Genomic DNA, 23,228 nt, shown 5'->3' on the forward strand with positions numbered 1-23,228 from the left:
CCCCGCAACTTGAATGCACATTTGAGTCACCTGGGCATCTTATTTTTGAACTGCAGGTTCTGATTCAGTATGTCTTGAGTGAGACCCAGCACTTATTTCTTTTCTTTTTTTAAAAAAATAAATTTATTTTTTTATTCATACTCTTTATTTTTTTTTCTGCATTGGGTCTTCGCTGCTGTGCACAGGCTCTCTCCAGTTGCGGTGAGCGGGGACCACTCTTCGTTGCAGCGCGCAGGCTTCTCACTGTGGTGGCTTCTCTTGTTGCCGAGCATGGGCCCTAGGCACACGGGCTTCAGTAGTTGTGGCACGCGGGCTCAGTAGTTGTGGCACGCGGGCTCAGTAGTTGTGGCTCGTGGGCTCTAGAGCGCAGGCTCAGTAGTTGTGACACACGGGCTTAGTTGCTCCACAGCATGTGGGATCTTCCCGGACCAGGGCTCGAACCCGTGTCCCCTACATTGGAAGGTGGACTCTCAACCACTGTGCCAGCAGGCAAGTCCCCTAGCAGTTTTTTCTAGTGGGCTTCCCCTGAGGTCCATGCTGTGGTTCTGCAGACCACATTCTGAGGAGCAGGTTCAAAGCCAGTGTATCTTCTGCCAATTCATATGACTCAGAAAGCCTTCTTCCTGTCTCGAGGTCTGTCTCAATAGAATTCTAATCCCAACTCCACCACACTGGTCATGGCTCCTCCCTGCAAAACCATGTGGAAGAATTTTAATTCACCTGAATGCGATCTCTTACCAGTTATTTTAAGGCAGCTGATGTGTTCCTCTGAATTTTCTTTCTCAGCTTTTCATTCTGCATGGGGCATGGCTTGAAGTGCCTCAGCATCTTGATTTCTTTCTCCTTTGTCCTTTTTAGAGTATAGCACCCAGAACTGAAAGTATTGCTTACGGCGCAGGCTGATGGGCTGTGGGTAGAGGGCGACTATCATGACCCTCATCCCCAATAGAATCCTGCTGTGAATTCAGCTAACAGCCCATGACACTGGAGTGACTCATGGTGAACCCACTGTCAGCTAAGAGCCTGAAATTTCCACAGGGGGTGTTGTTGGTTCACATCTCCCTCAGCTTCTACTTGAGCAATTGAATCTGAATCTAAGTGACCCAAGAGATCCCTGTTAAGCTCCAGTTTTCTCTCTTGAATTTGGCATAGGGCTGTCCTTGTCTCAGAGAAAAATGCTATGACCACAGGAAGGGGGCGATGTTGACTCAGGGATCCCACCACCTTTTGGACCAATACAAAGGTGTTGCCGGTATTTGCAAATTACTGTAAACCTTTATTGGCTTCATTTAGGAATCTTGCCATTGACAATCACATTTCTGAAGAAGGAATCTACAGCAATTGATGATAATGCAGAAGTTTTTATTTTTAGTTTATTGAAGTAACCTTTCTCCTAACTAACCATTTCCTTTCCCCTGCCCACTTATCCAATATGGGGTGAAATAATTTCTATTAGTAATATGTAATGTTACTAACATATGAAATATGATTTTATACTCTTCGTGGAAAATTCAGAAAACATCGACGTTAAAGAGGAAAATAAAAATCCCATATGATGCCATCATCTAGTTGATGATGTCGTGTAGTTGATACACCCTTGTTGGTGTATGTCATTGGTTGGTGTATGTCATCCTTTCATTCTTTTTTATTTGCATGTTTTTTTTTGGCTGCGCCACACAGCCTGTGGGATCTTAGTTCCCCAATCAGGGAATGAACCCGTGCACCTGTATCAGGAGCATGGAGTCCTAACCACTGGACTGCCAGGGAAGTCCCTGCATGTTTTTAATCTTACTAAAAAGCCAATATTTTAAACTTTTATTACATGAGTAACAGATGTTCATTATAGAAAAAAGTGGAAATACAAATATGCAAAAGAAGAAGAAATAGAAATCCTATTATCTAGAAATGACTTCTTGGTTACATTTGGGTGTGTTTTTTTAAAGATGTTTAAATCTGCATATATATTTTATTTTTGTTAATATATTTATACAGTAATACTATATTATAAAGGTTTTTTTCACTTGACAGCATATTGGAAGCATTTTCCCACATAAAGAAATAAACATATTAATAATATTTAGGGACTTCCCCAGTGGCGCAGTGATTAAGACTCTGCCTGCCAATGTAGGGGACACAGGTTCGAGCCCTGGTCTGGGAAGATCCCACATGCTGCGGAGCAGCTAAGCCCGTGAGCCACAACTACTGAGCCTGTGTGCCGCAAACACTGAATCACTCGTCCCTAGAGCCCGTGCTCCGCAACAAGAGAAGCCACTGTCCGCGCACAGCAACAAAGACCCAACGCAGCCAAAAATAAATTTAAAAAAATTTTTATATAAAAATAATGTTTAATATTTATGCATTATAGGTATGCTATATATCTAATATTTTAAAAATATGTTTCTACAATATTATTATTATTATTTTTTGCGGTACGTGGGCCTCTCACTGCTGTGGCCTCTCCCGTTGCGGAGCACAGGCTCCAGACACGCAGGCTCAGCAGCCATGGCTCACGGGCCCAGCCGCTCTGCAGCATGTGGGATCCTTCCAGACCGGGGCACGAACCCGTGTCCCCTGCATCGGCAGGCAGACTCTCAACCACTGCACCACCAGGGAAGCCCTATAATATTATTTTAATGGCTGAATGTATTCCATAATATCAATGTACCATAATTTATTTAAGTGTCCCTCTATGGTTCAATATTAAGACAGTTTGTTATTTCTTGCTGGGACATAAAGTTTTTATTCGAAACAGAATCACTCACTAGGTCATGTGTTCTCAACTTCTTTCTTAATATGTACTACTTGGTGATGCTTAACTCAATGTTCTTAAATATTTTTTATTTATTTATTTTTCAATATTTATGTATTTATCTGGCTGCACTGGGTCTTAGTTGCGGCATGCGGGATCTTTGTTGCGATGTGTGGGCTCCTTAGTTGCAGCACATGGGATCTTTTTAGTTGTGGCATGCGAACTCTTAGTTGCGGCATGTGGGATCTAGTTCCCTGACCAGGGATCGAACCCAGGCCCCCCTGAACTGGGAGGGCAGAGTTTTAGCCACTGGATCACCAGGGAAGTCCCCTCTTAGTTTTTAAACTTAACTTTATTACAATTATACATTTCAGTGTGCTAATATAGTTTACCTACTTGGCATTTTTAATGGCCAATATGGCATTCTATTAGTTGCGTATATTATAGATTACTTAGCATCACAAATAGCAATTTGAAATTGCTATTTCCAACAAGAAAATTCACAATGAATGTTGAACAATACAGTAGATAGCGTTTGTTTTTATTTTCCATGTATCTTTCTATTCATATTCATGAACATTTTCTATATCCATGCCTCTACTCCAGGCTGTAAAAGCTAAGTCAACAGAACCTCTCCTTTCAGGCTACTCTACCATGAGGGTAGGCAGGTTTCACTTTGATTTACCCAGAGTTCTTTCTTGTGACTCCTGCATGATGATGCAGGAGAGGAATTCCCTCCGTGGCCTTGACTGGCTGAATCATTTTTCATGGTTTCGGTTCTGTGGAAAACTATTCTAGAGAACATTTAGTGAACTGACTCTGAATGGTTTCACAGTGTGAAATTTACTTTGTAAGAATATTATTTCACCTGTAGTTGAAGCAAGTTGCTAGTTTTGGCAATCCCTCTTTTGTTATGAGAACTCACATGAGCCAAATTCCACTTTCAAAAACGATGCGGGCCAAGCTTCATGCTGTGTAAGTTCATACCTAGAGATGGCAAATTTCTGAATGGGTTCATAAGATGAAAAACAACTTACTTGTGCTCACTGCCTTTCCTTAGAAATTAATTCCAGAATGTTTTAAATGCCTACACACAGTCATAGATTTAAACTGCTAATGACAGTAGTGAATGAAGTCAGAAACAAGGCATATCAATATTTTCAGATGGATTACACCACACGCTTTAATAATTTAGCAAATAGGGAAATTCTGATATTGAAGGGAAACCCTCTTAGTTCCTATAAAGATAATATGTCATCCTGAAGAATATTTTTAAAGACAGCAACTTGAAAATTAAGAATTCCATTCAAGTTTGACAGGGTTTGGTACAATAAATATTTGATGAATGAATGTATAGTTTATATTTATTCTACCAGGATAGTAAAAAATATGGCTCTAGTCTCTCTCTCTCTCTCTTTTTTTTTTGGCCATGCCTCGAGGCATGTGGGATCTTAGTTCCCCTACCAGGGATTGAACCCATGCCCCCTGCATTGGGACCGTGGATGGAGTCTTAACCACTGGACTGCCAAGGAAGTCCCTCTAGTCTCTTGATTGCCATATGGAATATCTTTTGGTGGGAGCACAAGACTGGATGTCATTTTGTCTTTGGTTTCTTTCTTTTTTTTTTTTTTTCTTTGCGATGCGCGGGCCTCTCACCGCTGCGGCCCCTCCCGCAGCGGAGCACAGGCTCCGGACCCGCAGGCTCAGTGGCCACGGCCCACGGGCCCAGCCGCCCCGCGGCACGTGGGATCCTCCCGGACCCGGGCACGAACCCGCGCTGCCCGCATCGTCAGGCAGACTCCCAACCACTGCGCCACCAGGGAAGCCCTGTCTTTGGGTTTTAACATTTGGTTTTCAGATTCTCCCCTCATGTTGTCTTATTCCAGCCTCAGTCTATTGACCACGGTGCTACTTTTCTAATTCTCTGTACTGAATCCATGTTCCACTTCTTGGCATCATCTGCCAGCTCTGGTTAAGAGTCCTCGCGCTCTGGAAGCCTAGGTGATGTTGGCCATGAAATAGGCCAACCTGTTGCTCACTCCCTAAGCCACAACTATGGGGATGAGGCATAATGTTGCACAAAAGTGTTTATTGCATTAATCTTTCTGTGGAATGAGAAAAGAAAATCCTTTTTCAGCTCAGTCCCTAATAAAGTAGTAACTTTTCCTAGAGCCGAGTTAGGATTCCATAGGCCTTACATGGTTCCACTCTCCCTCTTGGCACTCTGCCCAGACTCCCTGTGAACAAGCCCAAGCTAGCCTGCTGGAGGATGAGAGACCACGTGGAACAAAGGCAAGCCATCCCACCTGAGGCCACCTTAGATCAACCAGTCCCCAGTTGATCTGCTAGCTAACCAGCAGCTGACCAAAGATGCATGAGTGAATCCAGCTGAGCTCGGAAGCCCAGTCTAAATTGCTGACCCACATAACTGTGAGCTAAATAAATGATTGTGGTTTTACACACTGAATTATGAGGTGGTTTGTTACAGAGCAAAAGTGAAGTGGTTCACCCTGCTAGGGAGGTCTGGTTACATCACAGGTTTGATAAACTGGCTCAATTTTACTTGATTTTGAGATAATCTTTGGAGCTATCCTATTCTTCCCTAACATCCTTCCATAGCACATTAGTGTGGTGATGGAGGTCGTGGGCACTGCAGTTGCAGACCTGGATCTGAATCCCTCTTAGGAGGGGCGTGCATTGGCAGGCGATCTCTTAACCACTGTGCCACCAGGGAAGTCCCTGAACCTTATTTTCTTATCTGTAAAACATGGAAAAGAATATCACTTAATAATATCACTTGTGGTTGCTTATCCAATATCTATTCCTGGACCCCCTATTTCCTTTCTAACAGAACTCTGATTCCGTTCAGGTATTCATACATCCTCTGCATTGTTCTCTGAATTCTCTACATAGCCTAGATCAGGGGTGATTCCTGATTAGTCTCAACTAAATCTTGGAAACTCCATTCTGCTCGCCAATGATTGGTTTAAGAGTGGGCTAGGATCAAATTCTGACCAATGAGAGCTGAGAAGGAAAGATGCTAGTGTGAAAGGGCTTCTGGGAAGGATTTCCTCACTCCTAAGAAGCAGATGAGGAAGGGATGATCTGTCTCTTCTGAAGACTGTTTGGTCTGGACACAAGGCCTGGGACTGTTGTAGCCATCTTGTGGTCATGGTTACTTGAAGGCAAAACCAAAGCCCTGAGGAAGGCAGAGGCATGAGATGGAAAGAACCTGGGTCCTTGAATGTATCACTAAACCACTGAAACTCCAATTATGGAATCAACCCTATCTCAGAGCTACTTGTTATGTGAAATAATAAGTCTCTATTATTTAAGTTTGTCTGGGTCAGGTTTTCTGTTTCTTGCTAATCCAAGCATCCTGAGTGATATATCCTTTAGGACAGCATCTGGCACATAGTGAGCCCTCAATAAGCATTAGCTCTTGTTTTTTTTTTTTTTTGACCGCCCCACTTGGCATGCAGGATATTAGTTCCCCCACAAGGGATCGAACCCGTGCCCCCTGCAGTACAAGTGCAGAGTCCTAACCACTGGACCCCAGGGGAATTCCCAATAACCATTAGCTGTTGTTAGAATTGTATTGGTGGCTTTCCCTCAACCATTAACTAGTTTCAGATTTCACAGATCTTGGAAAAACACTTTACTGAATTCTACTGACCCTCCCAGTTGTGATGCTGTGCTCTTTACCTATGGCCTTAGATCTAGAGCAGGGGTTAGCGCTATGCACGGTAGGCCCGATCTAGCCCACCGCTTGCTTTTGTAAATAAAGATTTATTAGGACAAAGCTACACCCATTCATTCATCACTGCTCTTGCATTACAACACCAGAGTTGAGTAGTTGCAGAGGGGGCTCTATGGTTGGCAAAGTCTGAAATATTTACTCTCTGGCCCCTTACAGAAAAAGTTTGCTGGCCTGTGTTTTGGAGCCAATTCTTTACCTCCTCAATGATTATTCACTCGGAGACCTTATTAACCAGGCAGATTATAGCTTCCACCCCAGAGATTCTTCTTCCCTGAATGTATCTGCTAGGACTCTTGTGGGCAGGTGACTGAAGACCTGACCCAAACTATGTGATGGCTTTAGGAATGGCTGGATCCAGGGGCTTAATGGGATAATCAAGATCATATTCCACTCTCTTCATCCCTTGGCCCCTCTTCCTCTGTGTTGATTCTAATCTCAGACAGTGTCTGCCATTGAGGGCTACAATATGGCCCTGCAGTGTCTGTCCTTCCTAGTTTATGTTTAGTGGGAAAGAGGTAAAATCTTTCTCAACATGTCTGGTAAAACTTTGGAGAATCACTGTGATTGATTTGACCTAAACATTGAAAGTGCATTCTAGAGAGCAACAGATAATTCTCTTCTTTCCCTTTGTATTTTATGTATTGTTTCCTCATTGGTTGTCTTCCTCCACTAGATTACAAGCTTTAAGAACAGTGCTCAATGCTATCATATGCTTAGTAAATATCATTTTGAATGAACGAATGTATATGTATATTTATTTAAAAATTGGAATTGGGATCATTCCTCACGTATATTTTTGTTTTCTGCTTTTAAAAAATTTATGTATTTGTATCATGAGCATTCCTTTTATGCCACTAAAGCTGTTTGGATTGCGTTCCAAAGGCAACAAGCAGCCACTGAAGGTTTTTAAGCAATGGTTGACATTGACCCATTGGCTTATGAGCCATGTTGATCTCATTCTGGCCCATATTCTCTGCATTACCCATAAAGACTGCATCATACAAATATTTCCACATCTCCTCCCATCCCACCCTTAGAGAATTATGTTGTAGCTACTACAGTTTTTATTTTGAAGATGATTGGATATGACTGTTTTTTAGAGCCTGCTCGTGTTGCTCAGTTGTCCAAAGTAGTTGCAGTTGAGCGATGCGCCCGCTCCCTTTCCCCCGGGGCTGGGGCTGCTACCTCATCCTGAAAAGATGTGTTGCTTCATGATATCAGCTTACAGCAAACCATGCACAGATAACTTTTCAAACATTTCATTGTAATACTTCCACGCTTAAATCACCAAATTGGCTTTGGAAAATATGCAATCCCTTCAAATTACATTCTCTTTTAACTCAGAATTCACAATATCATAGGGCAGTGTGTATACTTAAGACATTTGAAAATGGGTACATAAAAGCTGCCTAGATTTACAGGATTTTTAATTTTTTTTAAAAAGCACACTATTTAAAAAAAAAAAAAGCACACTATTGTAAATGTAACAAATGATGAAAATCAGTTATACAATGTGCCTTTTTACCTGTATTGTATATAATATAATTGGGTATGGAAGGGATTGAGAAGTTGTTTTAGTTTCCTAGGGCTCTCGTGAGAAAGTATCACAAACTGGGTGGCAGAAAACAACAGAAATTTCTTTTGCCCCCATTCTGAAGGCTAGAAGTCCAGAATTAAGATGTTGGCAAGGCCATGCTCTCTCTGACAGTACAGATAGAACCCTTCCTTGCCTCCGCCCAGCTTCTGGTGGTGGCCAACAATCGCTGGCTTTCCTTGGCTTGCAGCTTCACTCTCCGACCTCTGCCTCTGTCATCACATGGCATTCTTCCTGTGTGTCTCTGACTTCAAACAGCATTTTCCTCTTCTTTAAAGATACCAGTTGTATTGGATTAGGACCCACCCTAATGGCCTCATCTTAATTAAAGACCCTATTTCCAAATAAGATTACATTCACAGGTTCAGGGGGTGGAGTTTAGGACTGCAACATATCTTTTGGGGGGACAAAAATCCAACCTGTAACTGAGGTCATCTAGCCCATCTCTCTACTGGACGTATGATCTGCTGTATAAGATCTGTCCAGTCGTAAGACTTAGGCACAAAGTATGATAGTCAATTTAGGTCAAATCCAGGTAGGTGGAGTAGGGGCAGAAAGAGGGTCCTGGCACAAGATCGTCCCACACTCACTAGGGTGAGATAGTTGCTGTTGTATTGACCTAGTTATAGAAATTGGTTGCAGAGCTGGGTGGGTAGGATAAGGTCTAAAGAGTGATGCAGGGAAAGTCTGGTGCTGGGCAGAGCACAGAGAACACTGGTGGGGAATCCAGCTGGCTGGTAGCAAACATTCTGGGTAGATGTTTAGATGGGTGGGATGGTCATTATCCTCTAGATCACCACTGTTCAATAGGAATATAAAGTGAGTCACACTTGTAGTTTCAAATTTTCCAGTAACCATATCAGAAAAAGTAAAAAGAAATGGGGAAATTAAGACTTTATTTTACTTAATCTAAGATATCCAAAATATTATCATTTCAATATGTCATTAATATAAAAAAGATTAACATATTTTGCCTTCTTTTTTTTTTTGCCCCGTACTAAGTCTTTAAAATCCAACGTGCATTTTATACTTGCAGGGCATCACAAGTCATATTTCAAGAGCACGATAGGCATATGTGTTAGACTGCACTAGATCCTAGAAGTGCTGCCCCTGGGTGGTAGGATCCAAGCCACAGGCTGGGTTGTAGGTGAGACTCAGTTCTGGGGAGAACACAGGCAGGAACAAGGCAGAATCTAAGGGTGTTTAGGGAAGAGTTTAGGACAGCCTGAAGAGGAAAATGTGTTCCAAGGAGAGACAAAGTGAATGAAAGGGGGAGGGATCTGCTTAAACTTGCTTAAGTAAGGGATGGGGTGATTATTCTGCACTGTGAGATCCCTTGGAAATGAATTGTAAGAAGTCACACCTGGGCTGGGAGTACTGGCAGGAAATTGGTCACTCTCTTTGTTTCCCTCTTTAGAGCTATGAAGCCTCTTATCTCCGTTTCTCTCTGCTTGTCTGTTTTGTTAGTCTCCTTCTACACACTCATTCCCTCTTTTATTTACCTAATTGAACCTTAAAATGGCTTCCTCAGCTGCTAACTCTAGGACATCTCCACTCAGCTGCCCACCACTAACTCAGTGGCTTAGTGTTCCATGTCATGTTCCAAGGAGAGAAAATCTGATCTGCCACTTGGTCACTCATCCACCTTTGGCTCAGTTAGCTGAGGCCAAGCTCACCTAAGTACAAACAGAGCCACCCAGGCTCATCCCTAGTCTAAGGCAGTGGTTCTCAAAGTGGGTTCTCTCTACCAGCAGCATTAGAAACATAAATTCAGGGCCCTCACCCCAACCTATTGAACCAGTGTCCCTGGGGGTGGAGCCTAGGATACTATGTTAGAGCCATGGGTGAGGGCAGATTCCCTCAGAAGAGGATGTGGGTAAGGACTACCATCTTAGTACACCAAGGTAGAGGTGGAGAAGGCCAGAGCTGAGGTGAGTAGCATGGGGGAGCCCACACCTGGAGAGAGAGGTCCCAGATGTGACTGCAACTTCCATCACTGGGGACCAGGTGTGCTGGGAGGGTGTGAGGGAAGGGGTCACAGAGAACAGCTCAGAATGTGACCTAATCCTAAATCATGTCAGAACAGGACTACATGTGAGGGTTTTTAGTGAACCTAACTTTGAGGACCTGGGACAGGCAGAGGCAGAGAGGAAATGAGTGGAGGTTGGAGAGGGAGAGTCAGGTTGATAACAGCAAGTATATGGGGGCTGTGCTTGGCTGCTTCATCAGTTACAAGCTGATTTGGAGGAAGCTAGAACTAAATATTAAATCAAATTAATAACAGTTAAACATTAAAGAAAGTTGAATTTTTAAGCAGTGGTAGAAACTGCTGAGTGCCTGATGTTTGCTTTTTCCATGGCACATAAACTGTATTAAATTTGAAATTTACACTACAAAAATAGCTTCACAGGAGTACCATTATTAACATAACCTTACCTCTGACAGATTTTTTATTACTGGAGACAACTTTTCTATGTACAAAATATATTAACAGCTGGAGCAGAAGAAAAATACCAACTACAGATGGTAAGCATTTTCTTGCAAAGTCACATCAAATTTAACATTAGCCTTGGAAAATAGAAACATATTTAAACAAAAGATTTTAGATATTCTTAGAACTCTGTGTAGATTTTCACCTCTGGTCTAGGATACCATCATAAAGAGTGCAACTTTAAGTGATTAAAATAAGTTAATGAAAAAGTTTACCACTTCTGCTCAAAAATGCTATTTAACGTGTTGTTACAGCATTTTCATTGGCAGGTTCTATTAAGTGGCATTTATGGAAAAAGACATATTTTATTGGTATAAAATAGGTGGAGTCAGTATACTTGAGAAAGATGCCTAAAACAATGATTCGATAAAAGGTGCACAATTCCACTGAAAGCAAATTAGAAGTCATAAGGGAATAAAAAGGCTTTGAAAAGATTTTCTGCAATTCCCATACCCATTAGAGACATGTGCAAGTACAATTTACATTAGAAGTAGATTTCTATTTTAGGCAGAAAGAAAAGAGTGAATTCCTAAGAATTGTTATTACTCCCTTTCTTTCTCAAAAATATGTCTAAAAGTGTTGCCATGATGAAGCAATGCTGTGCATCTAACGCTGAAATGTAATCCAATGAAAGTTTAGCTCTCCTGAATAGTATAAATGGTTTTATTATTTTTTTAATTTTATTTATTTATTTGTTGGTTATTTTTGGCTGCGTTGGGTCTTCGATGCTGCGTGCAGGCTTTCTCTAGCTGTGGCGAGCAGGGGCTTCTCATTGTGGTGGTTTCTCTTGTTGCTGAGCACAGGCTCTAGGTGCGCGGGCTTCAGTAGTTGTGGCACACGTGCTCAGTAGTTGTGGCTCGCGGGCTCTAGAGCGCAGTCTCAGTAGTTGTGGCGCACGGGCTTAGTTGCTCCGCGGCATGTGGGATCTTCCCGGACCAGGGCTCGAACCCATGTCCCCTCCATTGGCAGGCGGATTCTTAACCACTGCTGCGCCACCAGAGAAGTCCCTAAAGTATTCTTATATGAATCGTTTTTTTTTTGTTTGTTTGTTTTTTATTTTTTTTGAATCGTTTTTTTAAACAATGAGATTTAAACTTACATGCACGCAAGCATAAACAAATCCTCCTCTGCATATTAAGCATGTATACACTTTTCTGAATTGTCACTTACATATTTGAATGTACTGCTTTAAACTTCACAACAGGCAATCTCCACAGCTCCTCCATTGTGTTCTGAAATCCTAACTTCTGTTACCTAATACAAAGCTACAAATTGTGTTAGTGGGTGGTTGGGAACAGTGGGTGCCCTTAGAATGGGGCAGATGCGTATGTATACATCAGTTTGCTAAGTTTTATTGCCATTATACATCTAGTCATTTAAATTGTGATCACAACTATTGTTGAAATTGATTAGGGTATCTTCAGAGCTTCTGTAGCACAAAGAAGCATTTCTAAAGGAACTTGTTCACTGCTTTGCGCATAGTAGGCACTCAGTATTTGTTGAATGAATTTCTAGCACCGTCCCCTGAATTTCTAGTCTAACTTCCAGAACTTTATATAATTTTTGGATCACTTTAATTGTAGGGCTGTATCCAGACTGATGAGATGTTCTTGGAGGTAACTTGATCTGGAGAATAAAATGACATCACTGATGAATTAAAAGAAATGACTGACACTGACTTAGGATTAAAATGTATCAGACTTTATTAAACATTTAAAATTGCAATAGTAGTAGTCTTAAGCAAAACTAATAAGGCAGACAAAAAATCCCCCATGCATACGTTTGCATGCATACATACAACTTTTTATTCTGCTTTTAAACTTGATTATTTGTAAACTCTTCTATATTATATGGTCTTTATAATTGCCATTTAAATGGCATTAAAACCCATGCTGTTGATGTAATTCGCCATTAGGCTGTTAGCTCATCCCCCTTTTGTTATTAACCGAAGTTTGCAAAGAACATCTGTACTATCATATCAAGAATAAATTCCTAACAGTGCGATTACAGGGTCAAAGGGTAAGGTACACTTATTTTTATTTCATTTTCTATTTTTTCCCTCCTGAGATAACGAAATACAGTACTGTACGAAGAGCTTTACCTACATTGCTCTCGAAGGCTTATCTTGTTAATTATCCTTGCAGGCATTATTATCCTCCTATCCTTGAGCTACAGCTGAAAAAGGAGCCCAAGCAGGCCGGTAACCTGATCTCGTTCACCAGGTGAGTCCTGGATGGTGGTGGCAACTACGATACCAGGAGCAAAACACCCCGGGGGGATTTGCTGGAACCCTCGGTAAGGGAATAGTGTCTCTTCCCTCACCCCAGCGACGCTCAATCCGGAGCGCAGCGGATTCGGTTATCACTTTGCTCGCCCCAGCCTCTCAGAGCCCTGCACACAGTGGGCGTCTAATAAAAGCGGTCTGCATTGCACTGACAAAAGCTCTCCGTTAAGCGGGATAAACACTAGGCCCTGCTGGCACCACAGACCTCGGCGCCGCCACTCTGCTTCTTTGCCCGCTCCTTCCTCAAGTTCCTGCATGGGACAGCACGACACACCAACACAAACCGACCGCGCCCAGGCCGAACCCGGGCCTGGCGCCCCAGCGCCCCAGGCATCCTAGGCCCCCTGCGCGCGCCTGCGCGCGCCTGCCCAGGCCCCGCCCCCCGCCCCGCCCCCGCCCCGCCCTCCGGCCCCGCCCCCGTCGGTCCCGCCCCCGTCGGTCCCGCCCCCGTCGGTCCCGCCCCCCCGTCTCCTCCCCGCCCCCGGAGCCGACGAGTGGCGGCGGCTGCCCCAAGACCCGGTTCCCTCAGACAAGAGGGCGGGTGGAGGAGGAAGCGGCCGAGCCCCGAGTCCTGCTCCGGCGCCGCCGAGCACCGCCCGCCTCAACCGACCGGCCCCGTCGGCTCCTGGGCCTTGCCGACCCGAGAGGAGGGAAAGGCGGAGGCGGCTGCGTGGAGGCAGCCGGGGCGCGGGAGCGGGCGGAGGCGGCGCGGCCGGCCGCGGCTGCCGCTTTGTTGTGCGTCCCGGGCCGAGGAAGGAGAAGTGGGAGGAGGGGGGAGCTCGGCGTCCCGCTCCCTCCGCGGCTCATGGCGACGACGCTCGGCACATCCGGGACCCTCCGGCCGTGGCGGCCGCGGCGCCGGCTGCTCGGGCCCCAGCCCCGGCCGCTGTGGTGACTGCGCCGCGCCTCGCCGTCGCCCCCGCCCCGCCCGCCGCCCGCCGGCCCCGGGCCCAGCGCCGCGGCCGCAGCCCCGTCGCCGCCCCCGCCGCCGGGGACATGTCTAACCCCGGGGGCCGGAGGAACGGGCCCGTCAAGCTGCGCCTGACAGGTGAGGGGGTTGGGCGGGCTGCAGGAGCCGGGCCGGGGCGGCCGCGGGGTGGCCGAGCCGGCGGGGGGGTGCCTGTGGCCTTGAGAAGGGCCAGGGTCGCAATCAATGGTGAGTGGAGAGTCGGGAACGTGGGAAGGCCTAGTTCAGGGAGAGTAATTGCAAACCACTCTGCCTTGTTTGGAAATTCTTACAAAAGCCAAGGGTGACTCGGGTGTCTTTTGTTGGGGGGGGGGTACCCCGGTTGGAATTCCTGGCGGATTTGAGGTCGAAAAGCCTGGTCCGAGAAGCACGGTTCTCTCCCGGGGCGTCGGGGAGCAGCCCTTGGGCTACTGCCCAGGTAGGGTCGTGGAGGGGATGAGGAGCTCCTGTGGAGGGGATTATTGAATCCGGCTGCTGACTGCGCGCAGTAAACACTCCTTAAAGATGGAGCACTTAACGGGAGAGAGAAAGAGAGAGAGAGAGAGAGAGAGAGAGAGAGAGTGTGAGTGTGTGTGTGTGTGTTTGTGTGTGTGTGTGTGTGTTCCCTGGTTGTTAACTTGTTCGCCCACTTGTGCCCGCGTGCAAAACCTTCCCTCTCTGCTGCCAGCCACAGCAGCCGGTGCCACACACCTGAAACGCACGGCTTTGAGAGGGAAGGAGACTGAGGTTGACTTTTCCGGTGTGTCTGCCTGATCCGACGACTCGGGCTCATTGTACCCTCTGTGTTTTGGAAGTGTTTGATTGTAGGGTAGCGTGTTTGGGGTTTTTCCTTGTAGGCCGCAGAGCTTGTGTCTCACTGTTAACTCTAGACCTGCTTTAAAAACACCTTTTTTTGGGTCCATTTCTAAGTATGTACTCAGACTTTAAGCGAAGTTTTCTCTCTCCCCACTCTTCTCCCCTTCCCTTTTCTAAATGGAAAAGAATGTCTGGAGGGGTTGCTAGATAGCAGGCTTTTCTTACAAAGTGTTTATGATTCCAGGTGCATGAAATCTTTAACGTTACAGGTACGTTGTGCTTACAGTGCCGTTTTTGATATTCTTACATGGTCGTGTTACCCCAGTATAAGGAAAAATTATTTGGGGTTTGAAAAGTGTAATGGAAACCAGTGTACTTATCCTAGTTTCAGTATTCATTCTTAATTATCCACGTTGATATTCAGATGTGTGGTGAGAAAGGTGGCTTTCCTTAGAGAATCTGTGTATGTGTGTGTGGGTGCGCGTGTAAGAATTAACTGTAATTATGTTTGCCTCCACTAGACTTTGAGATTTATATGGACTAATTTTGTAATTGAATGCTTGTGTGTCACATCCCAGTCCACTGGCTGAACTTTCGAGATAAAAACTTGCAGTGAATTAGGTATTTGAGAATTTAGCCTGACTGTATATGTTGGCTGCAGTTTTTAAAATATATTACTTTCATGACAGTTTTACCTTCCTTAGGGAAGATTGCAAAGAATCATTAACTGAGTGGTTCTTAATGGAAAACCTGGATTGGGAGATGCCCATCTCCCCTACTTCCCCCCATTCAGTTTCCTTATTTTCTTACGAAGCAATGGAAACCTTTATAAGGGATCTTTGTTGCTTTAGAGTTTATCTACTCTGACTCTCTGGAGTCAGTCCTGTGTCAGTGATGGTGGAAAGAACCTGTGATTCCAGGTGTGCAAAAAGTATTAGAAATTGGCTGGTGGCCACTTAATTCCTTCTAGGCTGTATACACAATAAGAAAATGAGGGAGAAAACAGGGATTTTGATTTTCTGCAGAATGAGTTTGAGGTTTTTAGTGTGACTCAACAGATCTTAAAGTGTTTATCTGTGGTTTCCTTACTGAATATGATACATTATAAAAATTCACGAGTAAAGTTAGGAGAAAAGATTACACTTATTCCCTATCCCTCCAAAAAAATACTGGGCTTAATTTGTAGAGTGATTTTGTATTTTTACATTTTTCTGAGGAATTTAAAATACACTGTGTCCCCTTAATTGTAAAAACAGTTTGAGATACTCTCAATTTCTTAAAACCATTGGGAATTTGTCTCTGTCATATTTTAAGAGAAAACTATTCAAATATTAAAGACATCGCCCTCTCCATTTTGGTTACGTATGGTGGATTTTCTTGTTTTGCCAGGAAAGTTAACATGTATTTTTTCATTTTTGTTCGTTTACAGATTAGATGGTATAGATTTTAACAAATAAGATTTCAAGAGCTGGATTCAATTAGCAGCTTTTTAGGACATAAACATTAAAGAGTTAGATGGAAAAGATTGTTTTGACTGACTGGATAAATGACAGGGCTGTGTTTGATGTGCGTCCAGGAATTGGTCTGGAGCTGGTGCCCAACTTTTCAGTCCATCTTGAGAAGCCAAATAAAATATTTAACCTAGGCCTCGTTTTGTTTAAAAAAAAAAGTTGATTCTTTGTTAAGACCTTAAGAAATGTTTGGCATACCTTTAGACTAAGTGTTTAACAATTCATTTAGATTCAGGTTCCATAAGAGAGGAAAATTAAAGGAAAAAAAAACAGATCCCGTAGTGATTTTTTATTTGGTTTACAATACACTTGGGCTGTAAGATGATTTAAAGTAATTGTTCTTTGCTTTAAGTTAATACCATACTGGTATTTTAAATTTATAGACTGTCTTTGATTCCCAGGTACCTTATGAATTGTAGTTACTCAATTATATCCTTAATGTAGAGTTGCCCCTTTACTGAAAGATGTAAACAACTCTTGCATGGTGTCTGTCTGTCACACACATACATACACACACACACTCTCATACACACACTCTCACACATACATACAAACTGAAGGAGAAATATTTGAACCATGAGATCTCTGCCCACAACAGATATTAAACTTTTCCACATGTTATTCCTGAGACCACAGTCAACTAGCAAACTGTTTAGTATTTGTTGATGCAAAGAAGGAAGGGCTAATTTAATCCCAAATTTGAGATTCCTCAGGTCATTGGTGGTTAAAATCTGATTTGGTCCATCAAGCTACTTCTATTTTTTATGACACTTTAACACTTGATCATTAAAATGGGCTGTATGGTAAAGCTATCAATTTCAACTAGTATTTGTAGAGCAAATTGATTATAAAATGTAAAATTTGTATACATTATACTTATGAATAGGCTTTTCTTTTGATGGTTTGGATAGAAGATATTCTTTGATGGTAAAAAAAATTGGGGGTAATTTTTTATATTACTGTTTTTAAAAAATTAATTAATTAATTTATTTACGGCTGTGTTGGGTCTTCGTTTCTGTGTGAGGGCTTTCTCTAGTTGCGGCTAGCGGGGGCCACTCTTCATTGCGGTGCACGGGCCTCTCACTATCGCAGCCTCTCTTGTTGCGGAGCACAGGCTCCAGAGGCGCCGGCTCAGTAATTGTGGATCACGGGCCCAGTTGCTCCGTGGCATGTGGGATCTTCCTAGACCAGGGCTCGAACCCGTGTCCCCCGCATTGGCAGGCAGATTCTCAACCACTGCGCCACCAGGGAAGCCCTATGTTACTGTTTTTTAAAACCAAAGGCTGGAAAAAGCAGTTAGTATAATTTCTAATATTTAAAATTCTTAGATATGGAGAAATAACAGATTACTTCTCCAGAACATTTATTGCAGACCTTTTTGTAATTTAAATGTTTCCGTACAGTGCTTCTCATGTTCTTAATTTATAAAACCCTAAGCAGTAATGAGGTTAACCTTGTCTACAGCTAAAGGAAAATTACCTTTAAACGTCTCACTTTAGATATGCTGGTATCTTAGTATTGTTTTACTGCATATTTTATTGATTCAAGGCTTTAAAAATTACAACTTGATTATACCTCGCAGTTTTCTAGGTGGGAATGTGCCTGTACACCATAATGACTTGTTCTAGGGGCGTTAGTGATTTGAATGTCCCCAGTTCATTTTTTTTTTCTTGGTTTCTGAGGAGGAAGCCAATGTGGCTTAGCTCCTTCCTTTTCTCTTAAGTTTCTCTCTTCTAGTCAAACCTTTAGGCCGGGGGGCTGAACCTGCCTAGGTGCTTCATGTAGTTTGGTTTTCATTGGCGAGTAAGAGAGAGAGAGAGAGAGAGAGAGAGAGAGAGAGAGAGAGAGAGAGAGAGAGAGTGTGTGTGTTTAATCATGGATTCTACTTTTTTCCTGTTGGTTGAAGTGTAACTATCACAACATACTAACATGTCATTTATTTAGCATGTAATTTAGCATATTTAGTATATAACTCAGGTTTTCAAGGTAAATGAAGATCCATGCTTTAACCATGCAAGGTTTTAATTTTAGCTATTTTTGATGTCTTTTAAAGATTTTGAAGGCTTTTAAAGATGTGATATGCCCTACTCCTTTCAAATAGACCATACTTAACAGAACTTAATGTTTTATTTATGATTCAGTATCATTATGAATATAAGTTATTGTGCTGTTGTAATGTGTAGTACAAGGATATCATCATGGTATGTAGAGAGAACCGTTTGATTCTGGCTGTATGGTGACATGTTTAACCCTGTTCTTACTGCTTTTTCTCTCTTTGCCTTTGTTTTTGTTTACTGTTACTTTCTTTGCTCTAAGAAAGCTGAACCCTTGAAATGTACTGTTGTAATCAACATTGTTATGTGTTTCTGTATGAGGGAAGTGTACTGAATGCTTATTAAGTGCCAGACACTGTATTAAGTTTACATCTGTTATTACTTTTAATTCTCATAATAGCTTCAAGAGGTAGGAGAAATTTGGAGAGGTTAAGTACATGTCAGAACCCAAGCTGTCTGTCTAGAAAGCCTGTTACAAACTTACAGGATTTTGTGTGGAAAATAAAATAATTTCATTTATTTGGAATTACCCTTGTCCCTTGAGATACGTGCTTACCTTTTAAGGCTCAACTCAAGGTACCCTTATCCACAGATCTTTCCTTGACCTGTGTTGACCTTTCCTCTCTGACTAAGAGGCTCTTCCTCTAGCATCAGACCTAACTCAATGAAGGGCATTTGTTGTCTGTACTGTAAGCTCCATGAAGGCAGAATCCTGTTTCAGCATGCATTAAGAGCCTTTTGGCATTTTATTTTGAATGAATGCTGGAGACATAGAAGTAATTCTCTGTAGTTTTATACATGTTTTTTTATGGCTGATGCACTGGGTGTGAGTGGCAAGAGGTGAGGCTTGTAGACAGGGACCAACCCATTTTAGGACCTTGTTATATTTTGTCAAGAAGTTTGATTTTTTTTTTTTTTTTAATATAGTGGGAACTATTGAAGGATTTTAAGCTTCAATATATTTGATGTTTAGAAACGTTAATCTTTGGGCAATAGGAAGGATGGACTGGAATGGGAACCACGAAGACTGATTTTAGGATAACCAGTTAAGAGAATCTATACAACAACCATTGTTCATATTTTTTTCTTGTTTTAACTTTTATTTCCAAATTCTGTTATTATAGATAATTTGTAAACATCTTGGTATGGATAATTTTTTTTTTTTGAGGATTGTTAGGATATTTCCATAGAGAGAATGCTGTTGCATTAAAGGGTGTGGATCTTTTTAGGTTCTTGATTAATTTTTCGTCAGACTGTTTCCTAAGAGAATTGTGCCTGTTTAGAGCAGCATTGAATAAATGTGTCCCTCTTAATATTCTATTACAAGAATTGGCTCTTGTTTTTTAAAATGTTCGCTAACTTCATGGCATATAGTATTTAACATTTTCTTGTGAAGTTGAATATTTTCCTGTCTGTTTACTAATTATATTTCTCTTTGTTGCCTTGTTTGGTCTTGTCCTAGTTACCACTTAGGCCATTTGTGTTTTTCTTAGTGATCTGCCTGAGAATTAAAAAAGATACTAATCTTTTGTCATATTTGTTACAGACATTTTCCCCAGTCTGTTATTTGACTTTTAATTTTGATCATTTTTGAAAGAAAAGTGATTTTGAATAAATTTGTTACTTTAGGAGTCAAATTTGTCCAACTTTTCCTTTGTTTTTCCTATCATTTCTATACTTAGGAAAACCCTTTTCTTCAAGAGGCTTAGTAAATATTTAAGTACATTTTATTTTAGTATTTTTAAAAATGGTTTAGGAAGATGTTTCCCCCCAAATTGCTACTCAGTCGTCTCATCATTATTTATTAATCAATTTTTCCTTTCCATAGTGGTGTGATATCTTTTTAGTTATGTTAACAAATTAGTTATAATAGTCAGATTATCTCTTGTTCGGTGCCATACTCTTCATTATTGTAGCTTTATAATTTAGTTTAATCTCATTGTGCTAGAAATTTTTTTTGACTCTTTTTACTTATTTGCTCTTACACGTGAATATTAAAATTGTTAAATTTAAAAAGAAATTTCATTGGGATTGTAATTAGAATGCTTAATTTGGGAAAAGGAGGTATTTAAGTGTATTTAGTTTTCCCACCTAGGAATATGCTATGTTTTTACGTTTATTTAAGCTTTTGTTCATATTGCTTAGGATAGTTTAATAGTTTTCTTCCTATGTTTTAATGTAATTCCAGCTAATCTAATTTATATTTGTGGCATATCCATTGTATTTTCTAACCTTAGTTATTGGCTTGTATTTAGGATTGCAGTTATATCTATTTTTGCTTGATTAGAGCAACTTTGCTGAACACTAAGCCTACTAATATTTCATAATGCTAGTTTTCCAGGTATCAGTATTTGGCATTTTTTACAGTTGAATGCTAACATTAAAATTTTTTTTTTCTTTTGTATTTTTCCACTAATACATAATTAATTGAACAAAGTGAAGAATTTTGTGTTTGTTTTAGAATCGTTTCTAAAGGCATTGACTTTTTAAAAACCGCATTTGATATGAATTAAGAAATATCAACATGTGTCTTAAGTTTGGCATTTGGTTTCTTACTAAAAATTGACAGCAGACATAAAACTTAGTTTAAAATAAATCCTGATTTTAGGTAGGAATTCCTATATAGATGATTGCACAAATGGCATTTCTTTCTTTCCCAAAAGTTTCCTCCTGCCTCTTCACAGCCAGTCTCCTCGTATTCCCAGTCCTTGACAACCACTGATTTACTTTCTGTTGCAATAGTTTTACCTTTTCTAGAATTTTATGTAAATGGGATCATACAGTATGTAGTCTTCTGATTCAGGCTTCTTTTCACTTAGAATAGTGCTTTTGAGGTCCATCCATGTTGTGTGTCAGTTGTTTGTTCCTTTTAATCCTGAGGAATATTGCATTATACACACGTACCCCATTTTGTTTATCCATTCACAAATATCCACAGACATTAGTTTCCAGTTTTTTGCCATTATGTATAAAGCTGCTATGAACATTTGGGTACACCTCTCTTTGTGAACATGTTTTTATTTCTTTTGGGTAAATGTTTAGGATTGTTGGATCATATGGTAAGTATGTGTTTAACTTAAAAAAAAAAACAACTGCTAAACTGTTTTTCAAAGTTGTACCATTTTGTATTTCTATCAGTGTTGTCTGAGAGTTCCAGTTGCTCCCAATCCTAGCCAACACTTCAGCACTTGCTGTTGTCAGTCTTTGATTTTAGCCATTCTAATTGGTGTGTAGAGATTACTTCAGTGTAGCTTTAATTTTAATTCCCTTTGACCTACGGTGTTAAGCATCTTTTAATGGACTTACTTATCATCTGTGTATCTGGTGAATATCTGTTCAAATCTTTTGCTCATAGTTTTAAAATTGGGTTGTTTTCTTATTATTGAGTTTTGAGAATTCTTTTTGTATTCTGGATACAAGTCCTTTATCAGATATGTGTTTTGCAAATATTTTCTCCTAATCTGTGGCAATTTTTCCCCCCTCAATAGTGTCTCAAAGAGCAGAAGTTTTGAATTTTGATTAAGCCCTGTTTATCAGTTTTTTTCTTTATGGTTCATGCTTTTTATTTCCTATATAAGAAATCTTTTCCTAATCCACAGTTCTAAAAATTTTCTATGTTTTTTTCTGCAGTATTTATAATATTAGCACTTACATTTTGGTGTAGGACCCTCCTAAATGTAACTTTTTAAAAATTTGCTGTGAGAAGTAAGGGTCAGGTTCTTTTTTTTTTTTCATATGTATATCCAATTTTCCTAGCACCATTTGTTAAAATGCTTTTGTTTCCTCCGTTGAGTTGTCTTGGCACCTTGGCTAAAAATCAGTTGACAACATACATGTTCTATTTCTGGACTCTATTCTGTTCCTTTCATCTATAATTCTTTTCTTTGTAAGTTTATTATTTATAATTCACACTTTCCTATTACTGTAGTTTTAACTTAAGTCTTCTGATTTCAAACATTGGTTGAACTTTTCATAAACATTTTGATAGTTTAATAAGCATAATTGGGTCTTTAATTTAGGACCCCATAATACTTTAGGATCTTGTAATGCTTTAGAGCAGTGGTCCCCAACCTTTTTGCCACCAGGGACTGGTTCCTGGAAGACAGTTTTTCCGTGGACGGGCAGGGGATGGTTCAGGCGGTAATGTGAGTGATGGGGAGTGGCAGATGAAGCTTTGCTCGCTAGCCTGCCGCTCACCTCCTGCTGTGCCGCCCGGTTCCTAACAGGCAACAGACCATTAGCAGTCCGTGGCCTGGGGGTTGGGGACCCCTGCTTTAGAGCCTGTTTCATTTATTTAGTCAACAAATATTTATCAATTTCTTGACATGTGTCAGACATGGATTTTTTTAAGAATTCTATAGTACCATGAATGGAGATATAAGAAATCAGAATAAACCTAGGTTGGGCTCAATATTTTTCTTTTCAACATTTCTATTATGAATCTTTGAAAAGTTTATTATTATTTTTGTCTCTTACTGATGAAAGTGGATTGCAATAAGCATGACTTAACAAAGTTTGCTGTTTACCAGCTATCTGCCCTCTCAACTCATTTTTGGAAAAAGGTGGGATAAAAAAAATAAACATATCTAAAATGTGGCAATAGAAAAGAAAGGATATAATTGTTTTGTCAAATGTGGGTTGGATTATGGTTTTTAAATTTTATTTTATTTTTTAATTTAAATTTTTTAACAATTAATTAATCACTTTATTTGGTTGTGCCGAGTCTTAGTTGTGGCAAGTGGGCTCCTTAGTTGCGGCTTGCTGTCTCCTTAGCTGCAGCATGTGGGCTCCTTAGTTGTGGCATGCATGAACTCTTAGTTGTGGCATGCATGTGGGATCTAATTCCCTGACCAGGTATCAGACCCAGGCCCCCTGCATTGGGATGGCAGAGGCTTACTCACTGGGCCACCAGCGAAGTCCCGATGGTTTTCTTAAACTTATATTTTATATTATGAGCATTTTTTCCTATAAGACAAAAGAAAGGAAGAAACTTAATTTTTGAGGTATAGTTGATTTACAATGT

General features: G+C 41.2%; 1 protein-coding gene across 1 annotated transcript in view; it reads left to right on the forward strand.

The window, feature by feature from the left end:
• Positions 1-23,228, forward strand: part of SMURF2 (SMAD specific E3 ubiquitin protein ligase 2) — a 144,749-nt gene that overhangs the window by 15,281 nt on the left and 106,240 nt on the right. The window contains exons 3-5 of the mRNA XM_065897955.1: positions 12,739-12,816; positions 13,064-13,175; positions 13,218-14,034. Coding sequence (XP_065754027.1) covers positions 12,739-12,816; positions 13,064-13,175; positions 13,218-14,034 — 1,007 coding nt within the window. The remainder of the gene's footprint in view (positions 1-12,738; positions 12,817-13,063; positions 13,176-13,217; positions 14,035-23,228) is intronic.

This window comes from Phocoena phocoena, chromosome 19 (assembly GCF_963924675.1).
Source record: "Phocoena phocoena chromosome 19, mPhoPho1.1, whole genome shotgun sequence".
Lineage (NCBI taxonomy): Eukaryota > Metazoa > Chordata > Mammalia > Artiodactyla > Phocoenidae > Phocoena > Phocoena phocoena.